This window comes from Arachis hypogaea, chromosome 19 (genome assembly GCF_003086295.3).
Source record: "Arachis hypogaea cultivar Tifrunner chromosome 19, arahy.Tifrunner.gnm2.J5K5, whole genome shotgun sequence".
NCBI classification, from domain to species: Eukaryota; Viridiplantae; Streptophyta; class Magnoliopsida; order Fabales; family Fabaceae; genus Arachis; species Arachis hypogaea.
This window is the reverse complement of record NC_092054.1, coordinates 153805635-153821495: the sequence shown is the minus strand read 5'-3', so window position 1 is coordinate 153821495 and position 15861 is coordinate 153805635. Positions and strand designations below refer to the sequence as shown.

The window sequence follows — 15861 nt, the reverse complement described above, 5'->3', positions numbered from 1 at the left end:
ATACTCCAATTCGAATTACAATGGTTTTGCCTATAAATAGAATTCGAGATAACCTCATTCGAACCACTATTCCAAACCCCTACCCCACCAAATCCTAGAGAAAAGTCTTTCCAAACGACTCCAAGAAAGGGTTTAACAGAATATTCAGCCGATTGGGAATAACCCGGACCGACTTTATCGCTTGGATAGAGTCGCCTATATAGTTGGTGTCATCAATGAGGAGGTTAGTGCGAACTTTTTTCTTTTATTTAGGATTTAATGTGATTTTTTTTTTCATATTCTTGCCTTTTATACGTTAGAATGGTAGTCATTATTTAGCGTTGTTAAGTTAGATAGGATTGTTATATAAGCGGTTTTTGCTAGTGATTTATTAGTGATCACAAATAAATAGGATATTGTGAGAAGTAAGGGCAAAATCGGATGTAACTTTTTAGAAGTAAGATTTTTTTTTTAACATGAATAGTAATCCAAATTTTTATATCATAATATTGTTCATTTTTTTTAAGATACATGATTTAAAGATATTTGATCAATAGAGGCACAGTTTGATGGATATACGATGTTATTTTCCCTGTTAAGGCGTTGTATTATTTGGTAGTGTACATTATTGAATGATGTTGTATGAATATGTTTCGAGCTGAGAGAAATTCTGTTATATTTTTTATGCGGCCCCACCGATGTATTGCGAGCATGCGACGGCAGCAGGGTATGCGTTTAGATGAGAGATACGTTCCGTACTTGCAGATGGTCGGGTTATACCATCTTGCCCGGCTGAACGAGAGATGGTTTAGGCTGGATGAGCCCCTGTTTAGTGCATTCGTGGAGCACTGGCATCCGGAGACGCACATGTTTCATATGCCGTTCGGGGAGTACACCATTACACTGCAGGACGTAGCGTACCAGTTAGGACTGCCGATCGATGGACATTATATTAGTGGTTGCCTGACAGATTTTCAGACGTATATCGAGGGTGATCGGCCAGCTTGGGTGTGGTTCGAGGAGCTGCTGGGTGCATTACCTCCTGCGAACCAAATCCAGAAGTTTGCAGTGAACTGCAGCTGGTTCCAGGAGACATTTGGAGAGCTTCCTGAGGGAGCTGATGAGCCCACTGTTAGGAGGTATGTCTGGGCCTATATCATGATGCTGTTAGGGACTCATCTATTTGTCAATAAGTCTGGCAATTGCATTCACATTAGGTGACTCCTATATGTAGCTAGGCTTGAGGACATGAGTGGGTACAGCTGGGGATCACCTGCTCTCTCTTGGTTATACCGGTGCATGTGCCGCGTGGCGAACAGACACGTGGTGAAGTTAGCCGGACCGTTACACCTACTTCAGTCATCGATCTTCTGACGGTTTCCTGGATTCAGACCCGCTGGATATGATACGTTCAGCTGGCCTTTGGCCTCGAGGTACTAGTATATTCAAAATGATTTTATTGTTACCATTATAAGGAATTAGTTTCGTCATATGCTATTATTGATTTTATTGATGCAGACGGATGAATTAGCTCTCACCATCGGCATGATGAAGGCCGAGATCTCATGATAATCAAGACTCCTGTGATCGCTCGAAATCAATGTCGCCAGACACGTATGAGGTCCGTTGTACTGTTTTACCTCCTAAATACCCTTGTGCTGGCGGAGACTGATTCTAATCAACTATGTGCACCCGTTCCCGAATTCAGTACACTTCCCAAGATACTTGCGATAATCGAACTCCACCACTTTGTACTGTACCCCGCGTCGGATGCTATACGTCTTCACGCTTAACACAGCCTCCTTTTTATCCTGAAACTGCTGACCAACTTGAAACTCTGTAAGACCTCCGGTACCCTGGGTAACCCTGGCACCAAATCTATTAGGTTCCCCAGGAACTCCCTCCTGTCTCATGGCATCCAAATCCAAAGATGAAAAGTGCAAAGGGTACTGCTGAGTCCCAGAGCTAGAACCACTGCCAGCTGTATTACTCGCTGCAATGTCATCACCACTATCATCAGTAATGATGTCCGGCTCCACATCATCATCGTCATCATCATTCGGCAATGCATCATCCATACCAGCCGGTGCTCCACACTGTAAAGGAATCGGCACCCTATCAATGATACCAACCTCTTCGTCACCACTGCAGTTGAGATCAACGGCGAACGATGGGGAGGCGACAGGCTCGTCCCGAGGTGCAATCACAGGCACGGATGAAGATGCACCAACAGGTCTCGAACTAGAACCAGCTACCGTACCTGGCGTCTAGGTATTCCGGTTCGAACCTCCTGAGTTAGAGACCATATCAACCAGCTTTGCCAACAGCTCAGGTGTTCTGACCTCGGGAAACTGCCGACGACAATGGAACAGAAATTTCAAATCCTCGTCACTCTCTATGACGAAAGAGTCGTACTTCACGTCATCTCGCAGCACTGAGATGGGAATGCGATATAATAACTTCTCCACCCATTTCACACCTTGCAGCCCAAGTTTCTATATTATAGAATTCAAGAAGTCATCGAAGCTCGTCGTGGGTCTCATAAAAATACTGAGGGGATCCTTATCAGTGAACTTCACACCAGAGTGTGTTTTTTTCTTAATGGACCAATGCACCAACACTAAAAAACTCTCCTCGCTAGCCATTGTGTTCCACTCTAATAAGAAGAATTCACGTTCACACCATACTTATACATGTCTGGGACTTCATAATTCGAAACAGCCAATTTCGAATTACATACATATAATTCGAATAAGTTAGATTCGAACTACATAACGAATAGTTCCCCTTATAATTCGAATTAGTGTAATTCGGACTACCCTATGCACAATTCGAATCAGCTCGATTCGAACTACGTAGAACATCGTCCATGCATAATTCGAATTGATTAAATTCGAATTACACTTCCATACTAATTCGAATTGATATGATTCGAATTACTACCAATTTAAGAGTTCGAAACTGTTTGATTCAAATTACATACAAACATGCTTTTAGGTGATCCATATTACGTTTTTGCATTTGGTCGAATCCTATAATTTATCCTCCTAGTTGGTTTAGTTGTGTGTTTTGTCCTAAAAAAAATTATTATTTAATTTTTTTATTTATAAAAATTCTGATCTTTTTAGTTAATGAATATTTTTCTCTTATGATTTTTTATAAAAATAATTTAATTTTATATTTTTTGTTTTAATTTATATTATCAAAATAAAATTAACTTAATTTTAAAAGAGTTATATTCTCTTAATATTACGGACAAAAAAATTAAATGTTAATATTGCCTAGGAGTGTGTGTACAACAGGGAGGTGATCCATAGATTCACTGGTGTTGGCAGTTGTACATTCGATTTCTTTTTTTGTAATGGTGTTGTGCGGAAATTGTATTCACGAATTTTTATTGTTCACTTTTTTATAAAAAAAGATTTCAGAGATTGAATTTACCAATTTGTGTAGTGGTCGAAAAAGAATTTGCTCCTATTAAAATCGAACCTTTTAATTTTATATCTTTTTTGTCCCTCAACAAATTTGATTATCTAATTTATTTAATAATAATTTAAAAAAATTAACTCTATATTAAAAATTACCAGTAATTCCAATAACAACATATAACATAATATTTTCATCCATATAAGAAAAATTAGTCCATCATGCACAAAAAAAAAAAAAAAAAATACATGACAAGTGCCATTATCTAATTTTAATATTAGGCTAACAATAATATTTTTTAGTATTGTTAGAACTTGATGTATTTTTTTATGATATGAAGTCATATATCAACAAATCAGTCAAATTTTGAATATTATAAATTTGACTCTTAGATTTATAGTATTAGATTTTTTATTTTTTTAAATATAAATTTAATTTTTAAAATTATGTTCTATTAAATTTTAACACAAATTTGACTCTTATATTTTATTAAATTTTAAGATTTATATCTTCATAAAATTTGAGAGTTAAATTTTTTCAATTATTTCGTTATCTCTCAAATCTGATTATCAGATTTGTTAATTAAAATTTAAAAATTGTGAAGTATATCTTTTTTTTCTGAAACTTGACAAAAGTTTTATAAATATTTATAAATTTTATTTTGTTTTAATTTTATTTAAAAAAATTTTGATTTGTATCAAACATATCATTGATAGCTAAATTTTAAAAAAATATTAGGACCAATCCGATAATAATGCATGATAATTATGTTTAATTTGCTTGTATTAAAGATTATTTTTTGTGAAATTATTATTAAATTGGTCATAAATATTTTGAAAAATTAGCCGTTAGAAATATATTTAATATAAATCGAAAATGTTAGAAATAAAATTAATATAAAATAAAATTTAGAGATATTTTTAAAATTTATAATAAATTTCAAGGATAAAAAGTATATTTGATCTAATTTTTAAAAAAATTAACATCTACAATTATTTTTAAATTTTAGGTTCAGCATCTAAATAAAGAATTAAATATTTTTAGAATATTTGTTTTTATAGTTGATATAAGATAAATTAAAGAATATTTTAAAAATAAATTATTGTATCTTATCTTTCTAAAAAAAATATGAATTATTACGAACCTGACAATAATTTTTTTATCTTATATATATCGTATCTTATCTCATCTTTTTTAATAATTAGTGCAGACCGTTAATGACAATTATGAAAATGGACTAATTTCAAATTTGGTTGAAGGAAAATTAAAAATATTTTTTCTAGGGAGAAAAAAAAAATAGATATTTAAAGCTTAAATAATAATTAAGAAAGAGAGTATATATTCTGTGTGATACTTGGATTCGTTCATCTTTTCTTCTCCGTATTCACCTTTTCGTGTTTGTGTTGAGTCTGCGACTCTCTCTTCTTTGTTTCTGGCTCCGATGGAGAACGACACCGCCGCCACCAACACCAACGGCAGCGCCACCGCCACCGCCAAACTCGCAATTGCCGGTGGGAAATCAAACAGCCACAACGAGGAAGAGGACCGCACCAATTTCAACAACGGCGTGGAGGAGCACATGGCGGAGCAAGTGGATGAAGAAGAAGAGGAAGAAGCAGAAGCAGAAGAAGACGGTGACGGTGGCGAAGGCGGTGAAGGGGAACAAACTGGATCTGCTTCTCGGCAACCTTCGAGAACCCCTTTCACCAATCTCAGCCAGGTCGATGCTGACCTTGCCCTTGCCCGAACCCTTCAGGAACAGGTTCTTCTCCTTCTCTTATCTTTGATTCGTTTTCTCGTTTTTGATCCTTCGTCTTTGGTGGTGCCATTTGGTTGTGGTTGGGTGGGGAGAAATCTGGGTATGGAGAACGCAATGAAGTGAGTTTGTAAGGTTTTAACACTAATTTTTGTTGTTTTGACTCGATTCATATTAAAGTAACTAAGATGAATTTCAGATAATTGAAGTTGTTTTCTGAATTAGAATGCCTTAAACAGTTTAAATCCCAATACCCCTGAACTAGAACTAGTATTGCTTTCCACAACTGTATGTGTATTAACAGGTAGTAGATCATGAACATGCAGAACACTAAGCCTCTATATCTTTGATAAGGATTTTTTATTTATTCTCAATTGAAATTATAGGCTTCATAGTTCATACTGTGTCATGAATATCCTTGATTCAAGTCCCACATTGATAACATGTTGGAATGTTATAGAAAGATAGTCGGAGAAAAAGATATTACATGTTTATATTGAGATGCACTAGTTTGTTTTAGAAACCTCGCGAGGAAGTGTAGTGTATATATGTAAAGTATTAACACAATATTATCAGCATTATCCTGTGGCAGTCATGGTTCACAAATGCTCTTGATTTTATTTTCCTCTGGTTAATATGTTGTTGGATTTAATTATTTAACAGGAAAGGGCATACATGATGCTTAGAATGAATAATGAAGGAAGTGACTATGGAAGTTGGGAAGCTGGGAGTTATTTGCATGATGATGGAGATGATTTTGATGATCTGCATGATGGAACTGATCTGGATGAAGACGATGAGGACGACGATGATGATGACGAGGAGGATTATGAGAATGAAGATGAAGATGCATTTGATGTCCATGCTCATGATGATGCTGGAGAACATGATAATCCTAGCATTGAATTTGATCCAGATGTATTTTCAAGTGATGAAGCCTATGCAAGGGCATTACAAGAGGCTGAAGAGAGGGAAATGGCAGCTAGACTCCTGGCACTTGCTGGGATAAATGACCGTAAGTTTCTAGGCTTCAAATGGAAAATCTGTTGAGATTACATATTTTTAAATCATTCAGTTGTTCAAACTGCTAATTTCAATTTCAATTACAGGCGAGGCTGGGGAAGCAGAGGAGCATGGTGCTAATTCTCAGGTAAACGCCTTTGCTTTGTTTATGTGCCTTTTAGCATACTCATGATTTAATCTTTGTGTGCGGGAACTTGGACATACTCATGGACAACGTACCAAACATTTAAAAGTCGTGAAACCTGAGTACCACATAAGGGAATGTCTTCCATTAAAAATGGGGTATCTCACTTGGTGGGCTTAGCCTTATATGGAATAAATTAATCCAGTAGGCTCATTCCGAATGCATGTTTTCAAGTACAGATTTTAACTTTTTGGTCCAAATTCTTTCCACATTTAGATAGATTAGCTTGACTTGTACTTCCTCTTACGAACACATTAGCTGTTAATCTTCCCATATATTTAATTTAATATTAAAACCTTGGAGATAGAAATTGACTGTCGTTTCCTTCGTTTTGGATATTTGAGAATGAAGTGATGTTATAAAATAATGCAAAATGGAAGTTTGATGACAAAGTAATATCTTTGTATCAACAATATAACTAATTCCTTCCATTTCAAGTCAAAATTGCTATTCTTGAATCTTGATTGATCAAACTGGATTTATTTTCTCACCTTTTATATAGTTACATATAATCATGCAACTTATGTACGATTGAATATATGGACCTGCAGGATGCATGGGAAGATGTTGATCCAGATGAACTTTCATATGAGGTGGCTTTCTATATACAGAAATTTTGTGTAATGCCTACTATCCTCTGTATCCCCTTTGATGCCATTTTCTAAGACTAGCTTCAATTGTTTTAGGAATTACTGGCATTGGGTGAAGTAGTTGGAACTGAGAGCAGAGGTCTTTCAACTGATACTCTTGCCGGTCTGCCATCAATCAAGTACAAGACTGGGAGTGATCAACATGGAAGCAATGATTCGTATGTGCAAATTCTGTTGTTTTTTTAACATGAGCTGTAATCAAGATATGCTGAGGCACCTGATTCTGTTGCGCTGTTTCAGGTGTGTCATCTGTCGGATGGACTATGAGGACGACGAGTCCTTGACAGTTCTTTCCTGCAAACATCTGTACCATCCTGAGTGCATCAATAATTGGTTGAAAATAAACAAGGTATTGTTATTCTTCTCTCCTCATGATGTATATTCTTCTTTATGTCTGAAAGCATGCATTTAGGGTAACATGATGGAATCAAATTTAAATATGGGCTTTATGTAAATAAAACAAAGAAAAAAGATGGATTTCTTTCAGGTACGAGACCACTTCTATTTTAGTCGAGTTGAAGGATGGAAGGTATTATGAGTCAAAAATAGAGCAAATAAGTAAATTCAATGTAGTCCTTTAGCCATGTAGTCCTTCAACCCAATAGGCTAGTCTTTTGATTGGGATCCTCTTTGCTGAAGTTTCATTATAAATCTAACAGCACCATATATTAACATTAAGTTTCATTACCCTGTCCTTTTCATGATAGTGTGTGTAAATTGTAATGAAGCTTTTGTTTAACGTGTCTTTGTCCGCAGGTTTGCCCTGTTTGCAGTACTGAGGTATCTGCTTCCGGGAGCAGCTAGTAGGGGGTTTAATAGCTGTCCTTCAAAATGAAGAAAAACTGTGCAAGTTGAGGGCTATTATCCCTTATATTAGTACATGCCATATTGGGGAGAATAGTTTGTGGTTATCCCTCTTCTCTGCCCTGGGTTTTAATTGTAACTTTTGGAATCAGCTCTCAGATTGTCTTTAAATGGAATGACTGGCGTTTTAGCAGAGCCCATTTTAATTTTCCCTTTTTGTTTTCCACACTACAGGATAAAGTGGCTAGTTACTCTCTCTCTCTCTCTCTCTCTCTCTCTCTCTCTCTCTCTCTGTATTTAACTATTTTTTTAGTACTCCCTACCAAGAATTCAATATGTCGCAGTCTTTACGTTGTTGTTTACTTTGGAGTTTGGACCAAGGGATACGTCATCTTCTTCTGAGAAGCTACGTGCAGCCGGTTGGTTACGTAGCATTGTCGGGAGATAAATGTGGTACGGTTTTATTTGAGGAAGCTATGAATTCAGGTGGTACATCATGAAGACTGAAAATCCCTAATGAAACGACTCTAAAGTATTGGGAAAAAAAAAAAAAGAATCCAACTACAAACTGAGTAAATTTCCAAAGTAGTCTCTCAAATTGAGTCCGTGCACTAATGTTATCCCTGATTTTTAAAATGCTCTAATTGCACCTTTCAGATTGAGCTTCGTTTGAAATCCTGGTCCTTCCACCCAATTCCGGCGTGACTCAGTAGCTAGAGCGCTGAGTTGGCTGCTTATGGTCCACGTAGGCAGCCTTAAACAGCTAGCTGATGTGGAGTGTCATTAAAGAATCTCCGAATTCTCCGAATTAGTCCCTGTTACCAATTATAAACCAAAGTTGTTCTTCCCTCTTCTTGTGTAAATTGGTCGTCGTTCAGCTCAAGCTTTTCTTCCCTCTTCCTCTTATTCTTCTTCTTCGTCCTCTCCCGCCATGAGTGACAGTCACGCTTCTCGAAGGTCGAATCACTCATCTGCGACCGGAAATTGGAAAAGGAACAAAGTGCATAGCCGGCGTTCAGCAGTTCCAGAGTGGTGTGGTTATGGGTGTAGGCCTGTCCTTCGGTGGTCAAGGATGGAGAGTCATCCTAATAAGCCGTTCTTCGGATGTTCGAATTATAACATGAGTGCATTTACTGGCGGAAGTTTCTAGTGTTGGTTAGTTGAGGTAGTTGTTTGATAAGGTTGATGCATATTTGCAGACTAGTGGAAAGAATTGGTGTGAGTTATTTGTCTGAACAGATTCTGTACAGGATGAGGTGCCGCTGAAGTCTGATGAAGAAGATGAGCATAGTGGGATGAAGATGAACATTGCATGGAAGGTGGGCAAACTGGAAGCAGATGTGAGAAATGTAAAGCTGATGGTCCAAGTGCTTGGTTTAGGGGTATTCGTGTTATTTGTGTTTGTGTTGATGTTACTGTTGAAGGTTTGATTAGGTAGAGAACTGAAACACAGAACCAGTGAATCCAGTTTATGAACAATGTAATTGACATTAGTTTGTTTTTGATATATTGAATGACTATTTGGTTTTGTTTTTGTAAACATAATTGAACATCCAATTATGTTATGGATAAGCAACAATAGCAAAACCTTACATAAGGCATAATTCATAACTGAATGACAATAACATTAGTTCATATAAAATTCTGCAATAATGCATTGATGACAATAACAAGCAAAAAAATACTGAGCATTGTTTCAGTTAGATTCCAACTTAGTATTTAAAAGTTGCAGAGGTGTCTATGAATCACCATGACCAAACAAAAAAGACTAAGATAATTGTTTCACAAAATATTACAAACTTTCAGAATTTCAACCAAAAGCTAGGAACATAATCACTTCTTTCTTGGCGGTTTGAACCCTGGGATGGGCACAAACTTAAGGAAGTTGGCCAGCCTTGCTGCAGTTGCCTCACTAGCGCCCTCCATTGGATTGAATGATGCAGAGCCAGTTGGAGTAGGTGACCTTCTTCTAAGTGACAGTTTCCCAGGTCTTGTAGGTGTCTTCCTCTTTTGTTCATGCTCCTGCAATGCAGACAATACCTTACATAAGGCCTAGAAAATAAGATGATTGTCAAATAATAAAAACACATTACATGAAGCATTATTAAACACAATACCTTTTGGGAGTTTTCAGTTTCAGAGTATGAGGGCTGAGACAAATCAATCTCAGCCTGCTGGACATTCATTTCCACAAGAGTGGCAGGAGCAGCGGCAGATGCAGTAGCAGTAGCAGACGTTGTTGCAGTTCCAGAGCCTGTAGCAGTAGCAGAGGCACTTGCAGCTTGAGGTGCATTGGAAGTAGTTGTTGTAGCTGACGCAGAGGCAGTTGCAGTGACATTCTGAGCAGCAGCCTTAGGGTCTTTAGCAGCAGCCTCCGTAGCTTTCTTCTTCGTAGCCTCTGCAGCTTCAGCAGCCTTCTTCTTCTCACACCCTCTTTTTGTATAACCTTTCTGCAAGCAATACTTGCAAGTGAATGGTCGTAGCTGTCTCTTCAGAGTGGTGGTTGGCTTTGATTTCTTGTTAGACTGACCCCCCTCATCCGCATCCTTCCTTCTCTTAGTTTGGAGCTGTCCAGGTTTCCTTTTATCCAAAGGTGTCAATGGTCTGTTGTTCTCAGATCTTTCCCATAATTGTTGGTCAGGTAAAGAATTTATGTGGTGGGAGTAAGTGGCTTTGTACGACTCCATTGTGAGGAGCTTGTGGCAAAAATCCTCTGGCCACTTGTTCAGATCTTTCCATTGCTTGTTGAAATTCCTCCACAAATGTCATACACAGAAACGGTGATGCACATTGGGCATCACCTCCTGTACAGCATTTATGAGTCCTTGCAACACAGAGTGGATGCAAATAATAATTAACTCAGATACAGTAGAGAGAAGTTTATAGAATACACAGTTATATGTTCACCATAATAGACTTTGATTTTTTATATTTTCACCATAGTAGACCCTGAATTTTAATATTTTCACCATAATAGTCCCTGAGTTTGTATTAAACGCACCATAATTGTCCCTAACTTTTGCTATCGTGCATCTAAAGTAGTCCTGCCTTAAATGAGTGGACGACATCCTGCCTTAAATCCATTCTTGCAGCCACTTAAACACACATACATTTTCTCAAATATGACATCACCGTTTGGCTGTGGAATGGTGTAAATTTGGACAGTTGAACCTGGGTTGGTCTTTAACAGTGTCTCCCCATAGTCCCTCACCATATATAAGGTTTCTAGCATCAGATAGTGCCCTTGAGATCGAGTTCCTATTCAATGACAGATCATACTTGATCTTGAAGAAGGTGTTTGCATCACAATGCCTGAAGTTGGAATACTTTCTGACTTTCTTCACCAGCTTACTAGCGACCCAGTTACGATTGACTGCTCTGTTCTTATCCTCTCTTGCATAGCTATGATCATCTCTGAAAGTCTTCAATTGCCAGCAAGTATCGTCTCGGTCCTTGGAAGCAAAGATAACCCAACTGCATTCCTTCACCTTGCAAACTGCCCTAAGCCTCTTCCTATCATTTTTATTGAATCGAATACGCCTTCCCTCCTGGATGGTGTACTCCCTAACAGCCTCTTTAAAATTCCACTTCGTATTAAACTTTATTCTAACCTCTAAGTGAAGCTCCCCGAACCTAGCCCCCTCTCTAAAAACTGGAAACACCTCATCAGACTCGGTCTCCTCTTCTAATTCGTCTTCAGAATTGGGTGGGGTTTTCATCTCCAATGAATGCCAAGAGTTGGCACCATCAGAATCGGTCCCAGGATTGTATGCATCATAATCATCATTCTTATCAGTTCCTACTTTCCCAAAATCCACTTCAACATCAGAATTAATCTCCACAAAAGCATCGTCATCAACACAAATCTTCTCCTTCATCTTATTCTTCCCCTTACCCTTATCCTGTGAATCACTCTTATTACTTGTTTTCTTCTTACCTTTTACCTTACGTGAAGGAACATGGTCCGCAGCACATGAATCAGATGAGTTGTTTTTCCTTACTGGTTTATAGGGCTCATCTTCTGAACTATCATCAAAATTAGAGGACTCCTCATTAGAGGACATCAACATCACTGGGATCTTGCTACCCTGCTTCTTTTTCTGAGCCTTTGTGCCTCCTATCCCAGTGGCAGACTTCAGGCAATACCTCCTATGAACTTTTGTTTGATTTGGTTTCGGGGTGTTCTTGGCCTTCTTTTTAAGTTTTTGTTCAATCGGCACCTTAACAGATGCTTTAACCCCTTCCTCCCTAGGTCGACTCATATTAGCAGTAGGATTCTTTTCATCATTTGGCCTAGCACCATCGTGTGGGGCAGCTGCAACATTTTCCTTAGCTTGCGTCCCAAGGTCCCTTACTTGATCATCAATGTATACCATAACCTCCTTCCCTTCTATCAGTTCAGATGACGAAACCTCATGTTCAATGTAGATATCAACAAGACCCGCATTCTGTGAACCCATCTCACACATCTCTCTTAGGTCTGCATCACTCTTTAACTTCCTCAATCCCTCCCCTATACTCTTTTCAGGTACAAGCCACCAAACTTCCTTCATTCTGTCATAACCTAGCTCCTTATAATAGTTTCTCAGGTAAAATACTTCCAGCCTATCCACCTCAACATCACCAAGGCAGTTTCTGTAGTAACCAATTTTTCCATCCACACCATTTTCAAAAGTTCCTCCATGATGAAACATAATGTTTAGTACTTCATATATCTGCGAGATAAGTAAACAAACAAATTAAACACATGCAACACTAACTTCTGACCATAACTAGAGAACCGTATCATTAGAGGAAACAATCTTTCTTGGATACATAAAAAAAACAGAGCAACCCAAACCCTATGCTAACAGCGTAACCACAAAAAACCTAACATAGAAATCTAAACAAAACACCAAACGAAGATGAAATCTCCTTCAATCAACACACCACGTGAAGAGCCATCAATGGAAACCAAAAAAAAAAAAAATTTAAACTTCAACTACACATTGTATTACTAACCTTGTTGTAGCTGACGATGACGATACCCTCTGCCTCAACAACTTCGTACCTGTGGTGTCCTTCCTTCTCCTGCCAATGAACTTAGTCAAGAACGTGCCCTAACGTCACAGCATTCTCTGGACGAAAAAGAGAAGAAACGTTTGAAGAGAAGTAGGAGAAAGACTAACGAATGATCAACCCTCTCCCCAAGCAACCTTTCAATTCCCCTCCAAGGCAAAACGACGTCGTCCTAATTCATTAACACCCTCCAGGCAAAACGGCGTCGTTTAAGGCTGCCTATGTGGACCATAAGCAGTCAGCTCAGCGCTCCGGTTGCTGAGTCACGCCGAAATTGGGTGGAAGGACCAGGATTTCGCACGGAGCTCAATCTGAAGGGTGCAATTAGAGCATTTCGAAAGTCAGGGATAACATTGGTGCGCGAGCTCAATCTGAGGGATTACTTTGGGAATTTACTCACTACAAACTAGAAGTAAATTTCATAATTCCACATTTTAATCTATCACATTCAAAAATTGAAAAAAAAAAACTCAGAGAAAAGAGTAATATTTTAAATAAATTTCTAAAAACGCTAATAAAATATTTGTGTTTGATAAATTTTTAATGACTAAGTTTCTAAAATATTCGTATTTTATTCGTGTTTAGATGATCTGATTAATTTGACTAAATTTTTATCCAACGACTCCCAGCTATCAACTTTATGTGAAGTCGACTACATTTGAGTTTCTACCATCATTTATTACTTCATTCCTTCCAAGTGGGAGACATAAAGGATAGAGACACAAAATTTTATGTTCTTGTATTCTGTTTGGTTGATAAACTAGAACAAATGATGAAAATTTAATTTATTTTTATTTTTTCATTCAAAAAATTTGAGACAAAAAAATATAATAATAAAAAATATAATTATGAAAAATTAACAAGAATAATAAAAAAAAAAATAAAAAATAAGTTGTGTTTTTTGTTAGTGTCTTAATGTCTTTTTTGTTAGAATTGATACAAAATACACTAATTCAATATCTCTAGACATATTATTTCTATCCATGTCTCCTCTGTCAAACATGACTTTGTGTCTCTGTTTCTTCATGTCTCAACATCCTGTCTCTGTAAACGAACGTATCCTGGTTCCCTCCTTCTCTTTCATTCTTTTGTTCCTTTTCCAATTTGATATGTAACTTTGACTTCCTTTAGATATAGCTAAAAGTGGTTGACTAGAAAAGATCAACATTTTCACTCCAAACAGTCAAAAACCATGTGTTGGGATTTTTCCCTCTTCCCTTAGAACCTGGATACCAGAGGATGTTTGATGATCATTAGAAAATCTACTTATCGCATCTACGGCAATACTGTAATTTTTATCATGGGGTTCAGGAAAAGATTCTGAATCAACCATCTCTTTGAAAATCTCAAATGCTGAGATCAAGTTTAGATCAGACAAGAAAGCGCTCATCAATGCAATATAGATGAATGAGTCGGCTTTCATTTCTCTCTGTTCCATTTCGCGCAAACGACGGAGGGCTGTAATTGGCCTACCGCATTTGCAAAGACCATGAATGAGTGCCATGAAAGCAATTCGATTCGGCGGACAACCCTTTTTTTCCATCTCTTTCCAAACCAATAGAGCATCATCAGGCCTGTCTTCTCTGCATAATCCATCTACCAAAGTTGTGTATGTAATGATATTTGGTTCCCTACCTTCTCCAGACATTTTGGAAAGAATCGCCATAGCCTTATCAATAGAACCATTCTTGCAACAAAAATCAATTAGCAAATTGTATGTAACAACTGAGGGAGAGAGACCCTTCAAAACAATGTCATCTAACAAATTTTCAGCCTCTGCGAATCTGTTGGCTTTGCAAAGCCCACTTATCATTATGTTGTAAGCAACCACATCAGGACAGTGGCCACGAGAACACAAATCCCTGAATAACTTCAGAGCTTGATCCAATTCCTGCATCTTGATCAAGCCACCAATTGCTGGAGAATAGGACACTATATCAGGAAGGAAACCTTCTTGAATCATGCTGTTAAGGAACTTACATGCTTCTATTGCCCTCCCATGATCAGATAGCTCTTTCACAATACAGGTTGAATGTTTTATCCACGGTTCATGCCCACAAGCACGCATCTCCTTCAGCATATTGATGGCTCCTGAAACATCCTTCCTTTTACACAGGCACCCATATATTGAGTTGTGAGTGAAATGAGTTGGTTCAATTCCTGATTCTTTCATCGCTGTCAAAAGCTCAAAGCTTTCCTCCAATCTATTGGAATTGCATAGATCATTGATCAGATTGTTATAGATTGAAATATTTGGTTTGCAAGCTAATTGTTGCATATCATGGACGAGGCTCAGCGCAAGGTCCAGCTGACCATTTTTGAGCAGGCCATCAATAACAATGCTGAAGGATGTGATATTAGGTAAAACCAATCTCTTGACTCTGATGAAATTATTTGTATCAGCATCAGTACCAGATTTGCTTCGAATCATCATCTGAAGAAGGTGATAAGCTTCATCCATCAACCCATCACCAACATAACTATTCAAAACAGCATTATAAATCAAAACAACAGTTTTATCATCTTCCTCTTCCGGGATTTCTTCTAGTATTCTCACAACCATAGTCTTGTCTGAAAAAGATGACAGCAAGTTCGTGAGGATTCGAACATCAGGTAGGATGCCAAGTTCCTTCATGTCCGAAATCAAGCTCAAAGCTTTGTTAGTCTCTTTATTCCTGCACAGTCCTCTAATCAGAACATCATACAAGGAAACATCAGGAGTGAAACCAGCCTTCCTCATTTTATCAAACAACTGGAGGGCCTTATCAATCCGAGACTCTTTCACAAACCCATGAATCAGAACACAGTAAGTCTTCTCATTCATTCTCATTCTCTGCTCCTCCATTCTCTCCACCAACTCAAACGCCTTATCCACCTCACCCCACTTGCTGAAAGACAAAGCCAGCATGGTCCAAACACGTTCATCAACCCAACCCTTCTCCTGCATTGTGTTATAAACACTCAAAGCCTCTTCAAACCTG

The 15861-nt window shown here is 37.8% G+C and overlaps 2 protein-coding genes across 2 annotated transcripts; both read left to right on the top strand.

Annotated features, from left to right (window-relative positions):
- The first annotated feature begins 690 nt into the window (after positions 1-690).
- Positions 691-1548, top strand: LOC112779138 (protein MAIN-LIKE 1-like). The gene is made up of 4 exons (XM_025823390.1): positions 691-1118; positions 1218-1305; positions 1395-1412; positions 1498-1548. Exons 1-4 carry the CDS (start codon positions 691-693, stop codon positions 1546-1548), a joined length of 585 nt encoding a protein of 194 aa, XP_025679175.1.
- A 3090-nt stretch (positions 1549-4638) lies between these two features.
- Positions 4639-8080, top strand: LOC112775598 (E3 ubiquitin ligase BIG BROTHER-related). The gene is made up of 7 exons (XM_025819343.2): positions 4639-5167; positions 5825-6176; positions 6271-6311; positions 6920-6961; positions 7055-7176; positions 7259-7367; positions 7775-8080. The coding sequence occupies exons 1-7, from the start codon at positions 4847-4849 to the stop codon at positions 7820-7822; spliced, it is 1035 nt and encodes a 344-aa protein (XP_025675128.1). The 5' UTR covers positions 4639-4846; the 3' UTR covers positions 7823-8080.
- Positions 8081-15861: the final 7781 nt, after the last annotated feature.